Source organism: Blennius ocellaris, assembly GCF_963422515.1.
Source record: "Blennius ocellaris genome assembly, chromosome: 22".
Classification (NCBI taxonomy): Eukaryota; Metazoa; Chordata; class Actinopteri; order Blenniiformes; family Blenniidae; genus Blennius; species Blennius ocellaris.
In genome coordinates, this window is record NC_137671.1 from 11,993,436 (window position 1) to 12,009,185 (window position 15,750).

The 15,750-nt window shown below is 42.1% G+C and overlaps 1 protein-coding gene across 1 annotated transcript in view; it reads left to right on the top strand.

Moving 5' to 3' along the window:
• The window catches only part of exoc4 (exocyst complex component 4), a gene marked incomplete at its 5' end in the record, with an annotated part of 115,238 nt that overhangs the window by 58,480 nt on the left and 41,008 nt on the right, over nucleotides 1-15,750 (top strand). Inside the window, 2 exons of the mRNA XM_080518601.1 lie at nucleotides 10,718-10,820; nucleotides 11,755-11,871. Of these exons, the coding sequence (XP_080374727.1) occupies nucleotides 10,718-10,820; nucleotides 11,755-11,871 (220 nt within the window). The remainder of the gene's footprint in view (nucleotides 1-10,717; nucleotides 10,821-11,754; nucleotides 11,872-15,750) is intronic.

Genomic DNA, 15,750 nt, shown 5'->3' on the forward strand with positions numbered 1-15,750 from the left:
GGTTCAAATCTTTTGATCTCCCCTTTTTGTTTTCATCGATTGTCTTTTGGCTTTCGCTGAATCTGAGAAGTAACTTTTAACAGAGAAATGGCAAACTAAGTGGAAGTTTCTCACACAGAGTCATCTTGATACGCTTATCCATGGATCCCTGACCTTTTCGCGTTGGTTTGGCTTTTTCAGTCTAAATGTGAGCTACGTCTTTGGCCCATAGGTTATTCTTCGAGTTCAGTCAATTGTAGTCTCAAGCCTTTAAGGCCTGAGGCAACGGTTATGTTTGCAAAGAGATTATCAGGGATTTGATAGCACGTGCACTCCTGCACATTAAGATGCATTTTTTATTGACCTCAGCGTCTCAAAACAACGGCGTCAACACATTTACAAATCATGGACTCCTGATGTAGGTAATAATGGGTTTGTATGTAATGTAATGGGTTTACACAGACATTTATGTTATTAGTAATTGTTGGTGCCTGTACTTTACTACGTCAGCTTTCTTTTTTCTTTTTTTTTTTCTTTGCTTCTTGGCTTGCTTTAATAAAGCAGGCCCTTCCCCCTGCGGGAGGCCACTTAGAGCTTCGCTTGTTAATCAGACTTGTTTTATAAGGAGCAGATGAACACTTAAAATACTTAAGCATTGAGCAGGGTACAATCAGACGAGATACTGGATTCGTCTGCACCTGGCCATCTAACCGGAGAATTGTCTATGTGTGTGTGTTGTGCGAAGTGAGCAATTGGGACATTTTATTTGGAAAATGTACCCACAGTGAGAAGCCTTGAACGGCGCCGTCACCTGCCCCTCTGTCTGACATTGTACAGTGGGTGCAAAAGCAGTAATTTCGGCCCAGTAGTCTCCCATTGTGACATTCAGGCTTCTCTGCAGTTCTTAATGGCTCAGCGTTGCACAAGAGAGAGCGGCACCACCTCTTTGCATACCACAGACGTCCTTCATTTACAGGACAGTGAATTGGTAAACAATGAAAAATCGGAACAGTTTGCTGAGATGCGGTCATTTCTCCACGGGGGAGGTTTACCCAAACTTTACTTATAAATAGCGATAACAAGCGTTTGCAAATTTGGCCCTTCAAGGTCTTAAAATCATGGGGCTATTAGTGCTCGGGGAAGACTTAATTTTTGTTGTAATTAATGCAAAATGCCGACTGGATCGAAAAGTCCAACCTTAATTAGACCTTTAAGACAAATTAAGACTTAATAAGAGAAAGCCTGTCTTTTGCACAGTTAGTTTTACTTGTCGTAATAACCACGCTTCAGCAGGCTGCATGCACTAGGATTGCTCTCGATTCAGTTATTTTTCCAAGCAGCAGCATCTCGCAGTATGAAATCTTCTGACTGAAGTGACAAACTTTCAAAAAAATACCAAAATCACTGAAAGCGTACATCCTGTTGTGGCGACGGTGCAGCGGCGGACAGTTTTGTTTCCCCACCGCTGTGATTTCTTCGGTTTACGTGACGCATCTGTGGGACAAGCATTCACTTCATATGTACTGCTGGCTCCACATACAACTTTTAATCTCATAATTTATATACTGGGCTGCGGTTGTATGGCGCAGTAGATAAACCCCACTGCATTTTATCGTCACTGAACGAACCAGGATGGAGAATACACTAAAAGTAGTATCTTTTGTTTTTTCATCACTGAGGTGACTAAATGTTATCAATCATGACATTCCAAAGAGGATAGTTTAAGATCAATGAATAGAGGTAGCATCCCTGCGCTTGTGTATCTATACTTAGCATATGCATTGCATTCACCGACTGAACCTTAACTACAGCACTCTGACAAAAGACTAATGAGAGACACAGTGTCGGGTAGAATTAGAGAAAGATAAAGAGATGGAAGGTGGAGAGCACTCTGTAGTAAGATGGAGGAGTCGGCCAGCAGCAGTGGCGAGGTGGTGATTTGTCTTTGAAGCTCCACGGCGTTGGCGTTGGCAGCATCAGCTAAACAAGGCCATCTCATTTCCTGTTGTCTGCAGGAAGCAGCTGTCTGCCGCTGCTACTGCTGCTGCTGCTACCAGGAGCCCCTGGTCATCAATCTCCCCGTTTTAATTGGTCTGCACCACACTGCGACAGACCAGCTCACGCACTGCAACACACAAGCATGCGAATATATTGAGAGGGATTTGTGCAGGCACCTAAATGTGGACGGCAGCGTTAGACACGTGAGCGCACAGTCACGTATACCGGTAGTCTGTTGCAAATCTGTAGATATGCATCCCCTCACTGGGACGTCAATCACATATATTACCAATAAACATCACTTAGATTTTCCTACATTCACTTTGGAACATTTCTCTGCTGTATGTAGATTTCTCATGGCTGTAGTGCTACTTCATATATTTTTATAATGAGCTGATTATGACAAGCAATGTTTCTGTTCGCAAGTTTAAGTTGCTTGCGACTTACATAATATAAGTTAGTTTGTTTTGGAGGTCTGAGCAGCTTTGTGGCCACGTTCAAGAGAAAAGGGGGAAAACACACTATGGGAAATGAAATCTCCCAAAAAGATTAACTCGAATATGATATCTCAATGTATTTAACCCATTTAACACGAGAAATATATTTTCCAAGATAAATCAAGCTTTCAATATCTGGTTTTCTCATTTTACAGCATATTTATTCTGTGTGCCTGCCTCTTTAAAAGGCAAGGGGCAAAGATTACTATCCTCATTTTTGTTTGTTTTTTAAATTCCATCAGCTTTTTGGCACAAAAAAAAAAAAAAAACGATATCAAAATGCGGAAAATTCAATATCAGTGCATGATATAAGTTTACTTAATGGTTGGGCAAACTGTTTACACAAAAAACAGCAAATAAATTGTCCAGTCAAAGCAGATGAGATTTTGGTGAAGAACAGAATTGATGCGAGTCGGCACATTTAACTCTTCATTTAACCCATCCTGAACATATTAGAAGCTGTGCATTCAACCTTCAGTCAGAACTGAAATATGACCTGTCATTTTTAAGCGCTTCTTTATCTTTTGCGGTCTCGACATATGTCATCGTCCATCAATAACAATAAATATCAATGTTTCATGTGATCCACATGTTTGATTCAACATAAAGACCAGATAAGTTCTGGTTCTGAGTGTATTTTATACTCGTACGTAGCCAATAAATGAAATCGACAATGAAAAAATGTATGATAGATGCAAGCTGAATGCAAACGGAAACAAACCTATACAAACTTCTCCAAGGTGTCCAACCCGAGCTCGGCTACCGCTAAAACTCACTGGCGAGGCACAAAAGAATGGTGGATCAAATACACCCTCAATTCCCAGATGCAATCCCAAGTTTCTCTTTTGTGCATCTATTTAGTTTTGGGTAGTGTTGTTGTGCTTTCTTACATGACAATGAGACATTTGGTACTTACGTGAAACTCGTGATGACAACAAGGTGCTCTGCGCCTCTCAGACTTGTTGGAGTAGCTTTGAAGGAGACTTGAGGAATATTTAAGGGAGGGAGGCGGGAGTATTTTGATGGGGTGATTTCTTAGGGAGAGTCTTGCTTTCCCCTGCTGTTTTCTCGTGTTCTCAACACTCTTGTTAACAATGGCATCATTGTTGTCCTAGTAAGCCTCGCAAGTTGGCTGTTTAAAGTTGCCATTATTTCATCCATCCAATAAGTCTCCTTCCCTCTCAAGTACAGCATAAATGGAGCTACAAAAAACAAATTTTTTTTAATAATCAAGTATTTTTTTAGGTTTTCCCATTGAAGTTGAGACACTGGCGTCCTTGCTAGCATCACTAGCCTCTGTTTGCTCAAATATATTTGAAGCCAGAATGTGGAGATGAAGCTGTTTAATCAATGCATGTATTACAAGTTTCATTATGTTCGTGCTATTTAGCTGTTTAATGTCCTACACTTCCATGCGGTGTAACACACATTAAGCTCTAACAAATGGAAGTTGTAGCAAAGGTTAAATCTAATTGGGGTATCAGATCGAGTCTATTCCTTCTGTAATCTATCTTCGGCTATATGGAGTTGGTGTGAAGGAGGGTGGCCTCATGGATTCCGTTAATCCCCCTCATCTGAGTAAAGGCTCTGATAATGAAGCTCAGGTATACCTGCTCCTGCATGTGGACGCACTCACTCACCTAATTTACATAATGCATTTGCATCTTACTGTTTTTCTCTTTTTTTTCCCCCTTTTTCTCTTAGACAAACACATGCTTGTGCCCCTTCACCTACCCCTGATCACACAGAAAAACATACACACACACACACACACACACACACACACACACACACACACACACACACACACACACACACACACACATACCGAAAGCCTCCAGCTCATGTGATGCAGCATCGGGGGCAAGAGCAGGGTATAAACAGCAGGGAGGCTAGCAGAGGTGTGGGCGGAATGTGTGGGAAGACCATATGCATTTCACCAGGGACTGATGAAAACACATGCTGGCACACTTAATCACACACACAGTATTGTCACATAATAGAAGGAGACAAAAGAAGACGAAGAGAAGAACTCACTTGTCTGTTTTTCTTGCTCTCTCTCCTCTCACACACACACACGCACACACACACACGCACGCACGCACGCACACACACACAAACAAACTCAAACACACATCCAGCGAAATCCTGCACAGGTTACAGATGGTACGCACCAACTGGAATCTTAATACTTCCTCAAAACCCATTTGTGATAAAGAAAAAAATGTCTCCAGTGAAGTGATCATGTGCAGCCTCGAGTCTGATGGAGGAAGCTGACACAGTGCCATCTTGTGGCCGTGCTTGTGAACGCTTGCTACACCTAAATCAAATACACAGTGTATAAATATATATATATATATATATATATATATATATATAAAGCCTTTATTTTATAGATATAAGAACATATGGCTTGAACCAGTAGCCATGCAGAATAAATCACTATATCACTGACTTTGGCTTCCTACCATTTATTTTTAAATATACTGCATATATATATTTATTAAAAAAATGTCTCCAGGTATTTCTTCATTAACACAACCCCACTGTCGAAATAATTCAGTAGTGAGTATCGGGGTGTGTAATATTCCTACAAAATCAATATTAGCTGTGCAGTTTGATAACAATTAAAATGCTCCGTTCCAACATTTATTGTGTGACAGGTTGGAACGAGAGCTCATGTTGGCCGCGTCATAAAAGCCTATAAAGCATCGCCATTCATTAAAATCCTGTCAAGAGTATGTAATCCTCCTCAAGTGACTGCGTAGAGCGGCAGGTAAGAATAATACAGACAAGTGCTGTCAAGTGTCCTGGATGTGGTGTATTGATGTACTGTATTGACTGGTTGTAAATTTTTATGTGTGTGTGTGTATGTGGCATGGATGCAGGGACACACTCACACACTTGCTCGAGTAGGCTCTCTCTTTCTCTCTCTCTCTCTCGCTCTCTCTCTCTCTCTTTCTCACCCTCTCTCTCTCTCTCTCTCTCGCTGGGCAGAGGTTGGGTTTGTCCTGTCCTTGGTGTGTGACAGGTCTTAGCAGTACGATCCTTCCTCTCCGGGCGGCCAAATCAGAATTCACCATAGCTTACGGGTCCGTGCCTGAGGGCAATTCTGGGAGATTTAAAAAGCGCTGAGTCCCTAATAGATCTCAGCACACACTTATTCTGCCGTCTTTCTTAAATCTTTGTCGTTATCCCATTTCTCTTTCGGCATCATTACGCCGCAGCTCGAGATAGAGATAGATGATAGGATCTCAGCCCTTTCCATTTAAAGAAACATTTGTTACCTGAGGTGTAGTTTCTCGTTGGAAATGAATTCAAGACTGCTGCCATAAAACATCTTCTCCCCTTCTGCTCCCATTTGTTTCAGCCATCTTACAAATCACGCCGTGGCTTCCTCTGAATAATCAGGGTGCCGTTAGGATGCAGTGAGTTCACTCATTAGCTAAATCCCAGTTAGTATAAATACATTATGCCTGTCGGGAATGTTGCTTCTTGACATGCATACACATAGGGCATGGCATCTACAATTATCCACCTCCAATCCCAAGACTCTGACATCTGTTTTCTAATGACAGATAATTACATGCTGTCAAGTGTAATCATCTGTAGTTGCCTCGAAGAAGCTGGGGTTGGATTGCAACTGGTGCGGCCATGTTGGATCCAGTTGTGCACAGTTTGGATTTGGAAAGTGGGAAAGTGGGTTGTGATGTGTGAGATCGCAGTCAGTCAGTCTTTATTTATTTATTTTGGTCAGAGCTAAAAATACAACTCAAAGTGGTTTGCGTCGATTGATTAAGGATTCGTAAACATACCGTATCTACTGTCCGGATATGTATGAGTACACATGCGCATATTGCATTTGCATAGCACAGATATCCAGAGGAATACAATAGAATTGCAGTTATGCAAGGTGAGAGAAAGCAAACAAAGTTATATAAAGTGAGAACTGATCTACAATATAAATGCGTTTGTGTTCTGGGAGTTAAAGTGTGAAACGCACTCAGTGATGAACTTCAACGTAAAAGCTAACTGTGAACTTTAAAATAAATCTCACATTTTGAATAATTAAAGGTTACTGTTCAGACTGATGATAAGGAAAAGGGTATTTTATGTTCTTTCTTTGGCTATTTTTTTCTTTTGTTGATGGTTTTGTTTTGGGGTTTTTGTCAGTAAATCTAAACATATTCGAGGATATTCCTTAGGAGAGGCATAAATAAGGCACTGGCTTCAGCCTATTCCTTTTTTTTGGTCATTTCATGTGAATTGCATTTAGTCTGTGTTGAATTATGACCAGAAATAAACCATTCATTCATTCAAGTAAATTGAATGTGCCAATGAAATGGGAAATATTGTATAAAAAGAAAAATGTATATTTATGTTTCTCAAAGTGGTGCAGCATAAAAAAAACAACAACAGTACTTGGAAAAAAGGAAAAAATGCAAAAATCTTGACTAGATTAAAACAATGAAATAAAAGCTTGGGATTAGGGAGCCCGTGTGTCACTTTTAACTCTGGAACAACAAACACGCCGCATTTTCTGTCTGCCTGTTCAATGTTAATGTTTTGCCCCCTGGTCAATTACTGGCAATGCGATAGAGGATTTACTTCAAGCTTACCTTTTCAAACAGTAAGAACTTAATCACATACATTTTTTTTTTAAGAGCTTATTTTAAAAGCTGCCGCCTTTTAATACCTTCTACCCTCAAAGCAAAATGTCGGTGCCACTTCTCACTTTGAAAGCGGAAGAATGAGGGTGGATGTCGAGGTTTTTTGTTCATCATAGCTCAATCTGCCAGTTCTCAGAAATCCTCACAGGAGCTGTGAACTTCTGAAGGTGTACAAGATGTACAAGTTAATATAAGTTTACTCACCTGTTGATTCAGCTCCAACAAATGTCTCGTTATACTTCAATGCGAACAAAATCCTATACATAGATTTACACTTCCTGTAATGATTGTTGCTATTCCAACCTTTCCTGCTTGCCAGGCTGTGTCACCGTATTTTTCGGGGTCACCAGTGTGCGGGCAGTTAAGCAGATTATTTTGGGGTTATTAAGATTTCAAGCACAGCGACGGGTCCACAGCACGGTGTCGCCCCGCCGCGTTTCTCCACGCCGTCTCCTTGGCGACTTGGCTGACGCCTCGGCCATGTACGGCCGCCATATGGTTGACTGTGGCGTTTTGCTGTCGCCTTGCAGTGAAACCCACAATGTTGATGTCACATCGGGTCCCAATTATCACAGGCATCACGAGCCGAAGGGAAAGCCCCCGTTACTCAGTTCTCACAGCATTGCGATGGTAAATGTGAGCGATTTCTAGGTTTGTCTACCAATAAATTGGCACGAGTCGTGAAGGCCGTGAGGCTTTTACCAATGCTTAAGGTAAAGCTGCATCTATTTTAGTCTCTATAATATTGCGTTAAGACTGTTACCTAATAAATCAGTGCATATTTGAACATTGTGAAATGCGAATGAAATTGACAATAGAGAGTAAAAGACGCCAGGGAACAAGAAAACTTTGATTAAATATTATATGAATTCAAGACACTCAAAGTCGGGTCTTTCTTTTTTTATTTTCAACATTTTTTGATGTATTGTGCTGTAGCTCACGAGAACGGGTGAAATAGGCAGTTTGAACCAGCACAAAGTCGAGCACAGTTGTAGCCTTGAGAGATCAAATGAGGCTCACTGTCATTTATCCAGTGAGAGGTCATTCTGTCCGCTCGTGTTTTCTTGTAGGAGGCCCGGCTCAGAAGACGACACATTTGCAAATGGCCTTCCGCTGAATGCAAAAAAAAAAAAAAAAAAATACTGCCCCGGGTTTTGAGAAAAATTGAAGGCTTCAGCGCAGAGAAGGAGAGCGAGGAGAGCATGTTTGGTGTCATTTGGAATCACCAGCACTGTCATCATCAGAAGCCATTATTCTCTCTACAGTATGCCATGCCATCAGAAAGGCAGACATTTGAAAGATGTGGTTGTAATGGTAATGAGTTGGGAGAAATTTTCTTTCAGGGATCCATTTGGAAGTCGCAGCTCTGCTCAGTTTTTTTTTTTTTTGGTTTTTTTTCCCCCGGCCGTGTTATTTAACCATTTGCATTTTAACCAGGCCCACCACTCTATATTCTAAATGATTTTGCAGAATCCACTCAACGAGCGTTTTGTTAAGCGCATGTTGTCTCGCTCGCTAAACTCACACTTTCAAAATGTAAATGTGCTGACACGTGCCGCCCGAGCTTTGTGGGTCCCAGCAGTGCTTTTAGCCCCGTTACCTTGGCTAAACTTCCCGGCTTCAACCCCGTGGGCTGGGAATGCTGGAGAACGGGCCGGCGGCTCTGCGCCAGATGGCCGCCTGGATAGACAAAGCCGCTTTACTGCCTCGTCCCCGCTACATTACTCAAACGTTATCACCCCTGCCTACAAAAATCCATCTGTGCTCACATACTAACTTAAAGATCCATCATCCTGACACTTGAATGGAAACAATGACAATAATGACAGCGCGCGATGGATCGCAGAACAACATGATGCGCGTTTTTTAAACTGGCAACTTTTATCCCAAGATTGATTTCTGGGAATGGAGTTGTCAGCAAAAAAAAAGAAAGAAATAAAGATTTTTGTTTGTAAAGATACAGCGTTTGAATCGTGCTCAGCTACATATTTATACAGGCAGGCTCTATATCCGGCCCTCATTGTTTTTGCAAAGCTTGACTGTTTTAATGAGGCCACAGAAGAGTTTTTCCTACTTAACTTTCTGTTGTTGTGTAGAGTTTCAGTGGGGATCAATGAAGGATTTAGAATAGGTTTAGGCTCCTTGCTTTCTCTGCTCTCTCTCTCTCTCTCTCTCTCTCTCTCTCTCTCTCTCTCTTCTCTCTCTCTCTCTCTCTCTCTCTCTCTCTCTCTCTCTCTCTCTCTCTCTCTCTCTCTCTCTCTCTCTCTCTCTCTCTCTCTCTCTCTCTCTCTCTCTCTCTCTCTCTCTCTCTCTCTCTCTCTCTCTCTCTCTCTCTCTCTCTCTCTCTCTCTCTCTCTCTCTCTCTCTCTCTCTCTCTCTCTCTCTCTCTCTCTCTCTCTCTCTCTCTCTCTCTCTCTCTCTCTCTCTCTCTCTCTCTCTCTCTCTCTCTCTCTCTCTCTCTCTCTCTCTCTCTCTCTCTCCTCGCTCTCTCGCTCGCTCGCTCGCTCGCTCGCTCGGGACACACACAAGGTCCTCACACAATCACACCCCACTGCCTCAATGCCGCTGACTAATTGGTTACAATGCTGAGTAGTGTGATCTGCATCTCTGGACTTTTCCTGCGTGTGTTTTTATTTGCACTTGTGCGTGTGTGTGTTGCACATGTGAGCTTAGCTTTAGCCAATCAATCATCCACCTCCGCTGATCTATACCACTGCGTAGACCGTGTCCCTTGTTTGTCTGCAGCGCTGCAGCCTGCTGACTCAAACTTTCACTCTGTTACTAAAGCATGTAGACAGTTCACCGAGCGGTGGAGTCCTCCCGCCTTTTACAACTGACTTTGTCCAATCAAATCCCCCGTCTTGATCCATCAGTAAACATTATTTATTGTACCGCTGGGTTTTTGTCGAGATTTTGACATGTTTTTGTCCCCCTGCTCTCTGTGTTTTCACTCTCCTCTGAAAGTTGAGGCCATACATTAAAGGTTTTGTAGGTCAAAGATTTTTTTTTTTTTCTTTCCTGAGGAGTTTGATTTATTTGTGCATTTATATGTGCTGAACGCTTGAGAAGGCACTTACTCTTGCATGGGTTGCCCTGTGGTGTGTGTGAGACAAGGCCAGTGACCAGTGATTCCCTGACAAACGAGGTGTGTGTGCGCCTCCACAAAGCCATACATAACTGTCTGACCCTATCTGACCAAGCAGACACCGGGCTTCCTGGGGAAATCACAGCGTGCATCCTGCGGCTCTGATTGGTTTGCGTTATTAACACTTTAAATAGCTTTGGTATTTGCAGTAACTCCTCCGTACAGAATTATGTTTGGTGGACACACTCATCGAAAGTCTCGCCCTGCAGTGGCTCTAAGCGGCTCCACTGGAGCGCAGTTCAGGTTAACTACCTTCATCAAAGGCACTTTGAAAGCTGTTTTTTTTCTTTACAAAATGAGTTCCCTTGTCAAATCTCCCCGTGTTAAGCAATGCTGAACCCTGCTGTTTCAATCCTCTGTCCAATTGCTCCTGTCATCACATTCCAAGTTGTGTAAATTGTCTATTTATTTATTTGTTTCCCCTCTAGATTCATTCAGGGGATTGAAATGAACAAGGGACCAGGCCAAGCCAAGCAGTGCCAGCTTCGAGCTTTCCTCACCTACTACATTAACGACCTCTTCCTCAACCAGGTGAGTTGATGATGATGATGATGATGATGATGAGGATGAAGCCATGTATCCACGCCCAGTTTGTCGCTTGGGTCGTCCTTACAGAAAATAACATGCCGACACTCAATCTGGGTTATGAAATAAGTCATTTTCATCTGTTATTGAAAGTAGATAGAAAAAAATCCTCTAATGCTGCTCGTTTTTAAAATTCAGTTCTAAACAACTTTCTGAACTGCACAATTTTGCACAGGTGATTGAAACAAAAACTCACTGTCCCGTGGAACATATTTGACTTAATCAAGTCAAAGTTTGAATGTTTTCGTTTTGTGTGCATGAGTTTTCTCTAAGACATGCATTTGAGATCCCAGGTATCAATAAATTGCCTGTAGATGTGATTTAAAAAAATTTTTTTAGTTGTTTGCACTGGCATGACTGGCAACCTGTTGAGAGGTAACCTGTTTTCACCCACATCTGGGATCACCTCCACGTACCCTGAAACCTTTAGTTGGATAAAGCTGTAAGAAAGCTGTACGCATGGCTGGGTGATCCACTTAAAATGGGCAAAAAAGATAAATTGAGTTCTCACTGTGTGCTCTGAAACTGCTTCAGTAAAGTTGTTTGTGTGTATAAATTGTAATTCAATTTCATGCAAATATTGGGCTCTCGGGTTTGGTCATGGATTTCTTTTCACTTTTAAGTTTCGGCAGTGTTTTCAGTTCAAGCAGTCGTCTGGAACTGAGCAGGGTTTGTAAACGGAAAATACAGGAAACTAATTTGAATTGCAGTGACCGGTGTGAATATTGTCACCTCCAGGAAAATGTGAAATCAAGAACTAAAAATGGAAGTTATCCCGCGTGAGACAGCGGGGCCGCTGTAGCTCGACTCCCAGCAGCCCCAAGAAAACACAACAGACAGTGTGCATCTTATATGTGACGCATTCTCACTCGGACTTTAGGTGCGCACCGAGATCAACAAGGAAATTGAGGCAGTGAGCAAGGCGGCTGATCCCTTGAAGATCCTGGCCAGTGCTGACACCATGAAGCTTCTGGGGGTCCAGAGACCAGTGCTGCAGGTGAGGAAGCGTCAACCTTTAAAAAAAACAAAAAACAACATGAATTTTTAAAAAGTGTGTTGCTCTAATGAACCAATCAGAAATAAAACCCTATATAGTGTCATCAGGGACCAACAAGACCCGTGTGAAAGTGTTTAAAAGCTGGATAATATGACCCCTTTAAATGATTCTGTTTCTGACTATCTAACCCAAGCATGACAATAGCAATATGATGTAACACTTCAGTCTGTTCTCAGCCTCATATCACAACTATCTGTACGTATCAGTGGTAAATTCCTCCGTTTTTGAAGATTTCAACCACAACACGAACCAGATTAGTTTGAGTAGACTCATGGCTTGTTGCCCCGCTAAAAAAAAAAAAAAAAAAGTGCTGTTGACACGAAGATGATAGTATTGCCCAGAAACAAAAAGAAACAAACCCTGCACTCACAGCGGAGGATCATCCACTCAGATATTTTTAGCCACGATTACTATGCACAGGCAACATCTCACACACATTTACATGTTGACATTTCACGATGTGAACTACTGATTGAGAGTGATGCTTATATTATTATGAACAGTGCAGAATAGCAAACAGCTGGCTTTATTTATTTATTTTTTGCTTCAGGAACAATTTTTTAATTAAAATAAACATTATTTTGCTGTCTGACATGTTGTCAAAGCTTATCACTTGGTTTATCAATTGGTATTCCCAGTAAGTGACATCACTTGTAAATAATTTATCTTAAAAAAAGAAAGCATTGTAGAAAAACAAATTGTTAAATGTTTAATGTGTTAAAAGTTTGTTTTTTTAAGTTTAAGAATGTCTCAAATACAACAAACTGTATTTTGCACCTTCTGACTTTATTAGACATGTTCTGTTCCCCAGTAATTAAATGTTGTTTTATATTTACAAAGCCTTCATCAATTCCGGAATCTTAAACATGCCTGTGTTTGGATGGCACGGGTTCACCCAGATGCATGCGCACAGATTGCGGATTTGGCACACTTGTGTGGCATTTACATATGAGCACTTCGAGATGCTTAGGAAAACCACCGAGCCTGTTTTTATGGCACAGTTTCCCTTTTTTTTTAGTCCTCCTCAATAGATGCCAGCTCTCTTGAGTGCACTTACCTCGCCATTCCTTGTGATCTCTGTTGGTTATAACACACACACACACACACACACGCACACACCGTCTGTATTCCACTCAGATCATTACATCCACCCTGCCACCTATCTCGCGGGATAATAATTGCAGCTGAAATGGCGCCTGCTCCTTTTTGAGTTTCTAGCTTGTTGCTAAGTGGTGGTTACAGTGTCTAAAAGACATACAAAAAAGCCCACACACACGATTTCAATTGTGTCTGTCTTTCTCTGAGCCAACTACTAGTACAAAAAAAGCAACTTCATGATGGCAACTGCTGACCTCCCCAAAGAAGGAAGTGGGGCCAGAACAGTGCCACCACATGGCCGTGATAGGAAGGAATAAAACTTGGGTACAATTTAGTCAGTGTACGTCCGTCTCTGATTACTTGTTTTGATTTCTCGCTGCACGCGTTTCTTCTTTCTAATAGCTTCTCTTCACAAATCCGGAAACACTGTCGAAGAATGGAATGTTATATGCGTCAGTCACAGTCAAAAATGTGTCCGCCGGAAAACTGTCCAAGTGAAAACTGTTCAATTTAACCAAGAAAAAAAAAAAGAAGAAGAAAAATGAACTGATAGCGACTGCCTGACTGACTGCACCACATTTAATCACAGGCTCATGTTGCTGGTCTTGGCAGTCGTTCTTATTCAAAACAGACTTGTGGCAGGTTGAGGATTACAACAGTGCCAAAGTCAAGATCCAGACAGTTGGCAAGATTTGTCTCAGCTGTCAGATACTCTCAATGTTTGGTGGAGTATGGCTCTCTATGTCTTCAGTATTGTAAAAATTTATGTTTTGCACGCACACTTTTTTCCCCCCCTCACATCACACAGAGTGATGTGTATGTACGTACTTTTTTTTTTTTGGCCAAGGCAGGTTGTCAAGGAAGACAATGTCCCAGAGAGGTAGTTTCATTGGTGCTGTGGGTATTTGTGTAGCCAACCTTGGGTGTGTGTGTGTGTGTGTGTGTGTGTGTGTGTGTGTGTGTGTGTGTGTGTGTGTGTGTGTGTGTGTGTGTGTGTGTGTGTGTGTGTGTGTGTGTGTGTGTGTGTGTTTGCTGTATGTTTGTTTCTGTCATAGCCTTCCTGTCTGTGCGCTTGCTTCTCTCACAGGGAGGGAACAGCGGTGGCAGTTCATTACAGAGAGAGAGAGAGAGAGAGAGAGAGAGAGAGAGAGAGACCGTGGGCGTATGGAGTTCAGCAGGGTTTGTTTACGGCTCGGGCCCCTCCTTAACGAGGAGTTCAGCATCTTGCTAATTATGCTGCTGTGGCTAATGAGCCTTTCTGCTGATAGTAGGGAGTGCAATAAAACACTCCTTTTGTTTGGGCTTTTTGCCTTTTTTTTTTAATTGGGCTAAATAAAAGAGCCTTCCATGCTTCTTGGAATGCCATTCACATTCCAGGGTCAGGATGGCATCTGTGTGTTCACCACACTTTTTCGTGTGTGTGCGTGTGCGCGCGTGTGTGTGTGTGTGTGTGTGTGTGTGTGTGTGTGTGTGTGTAGCCGTGTGAGTATGCTTTGCTACCTGTGGTGGTTGTGTTTTTGGTCTCCAATTTGAGAGCCGTCCCACTGTTTTCTTTGATGGCCTTCATCTGCAGTGTCACTGCTTCTACAGTCTGCTCTTTTTCCCTCAGAGTAAAGTTTCTGTTCACTGAGTTGTCATGAGAGCTTCGGATAAAGGTTTGACATCTTCCTTTTATTGTGCTCGTATACACTTAAAAAGGGTTTTCAACCGGGTTTGCATAAAGCGCTTTATGTCTGCAGCTTCCAGCTCGCCGGTCAGATAGTAAATCTATTCAGATTCATGATTTTAATGGATCATTAAAGATTAATGCGGATGTGTCTACCTACTCGTTGTTAGTACACACACCAGACACACACACACACACACACTTTCTCTCGACATGCCCCTGTTAAGTCCCATGATACTCTGTGTGCCAGGTGTTATCAAAGAGAGACACGTACACACTCGCACGCACAAACCGCGGAATCAAAACCAGCATGGTTGACAGGAGAGAGGGAGAGAGCGAGCTCGATATTGCTACACCACATTAAACGCACTCTCCCTCACACACCTTGGCTGCAGCCACATACGGGAAACCATAGGGGAGCAGGTTTTATAGTTGCATCTGCTCTCTGCAGCCACTGAAGCGCACGTTAATGTGTGTAATAGCTCCAACTGGAGGAAGACGGCAGCATTTGTGGGGTTTTGTGTTCTTTGGGAAAGGGGGCTGGGGAGCCAAAACCCGAAATGTCACAGCAGACATGCATATGCCAGAGGACACGTAAACTTTTATGCTCACCCAGTTAATGCACAACTCCTTTTTTTTACAGCGGTGTTTTACATATTTGGGTCGGTGACAAAGAAGATTTGGCGAAGTGAGTGAAACAAAAATCTTTTGATGACTAGTGCTGATTTGAAAAGACAAAAATTCTCTTTTGAACGATAATTAAAGGCCCTGAAAATTTCAAAGAGTGCGCCTCCAAGAAGCGTTGCGACTCCTGTTTTTCTGGTGTGCAATATACACCAACGTGCCAGAACATTAGAATCAATGGGACATATCAGGATGCAAGCAAGCATTTAGTCCTGAGAGTTTGTTTTACAAGCAAAAACATGAAAAAGAGTGTGTTTCCGAGTGAGCGGGATGACTGGGTCAAAGCATCTAAAAAAAAAAAAAAAAAAAAAATTGCAGCTCTTGTGGGCTTTTTTTTTTTTCCTTCTCAGTCTGCAGTGGTCACTATCTAT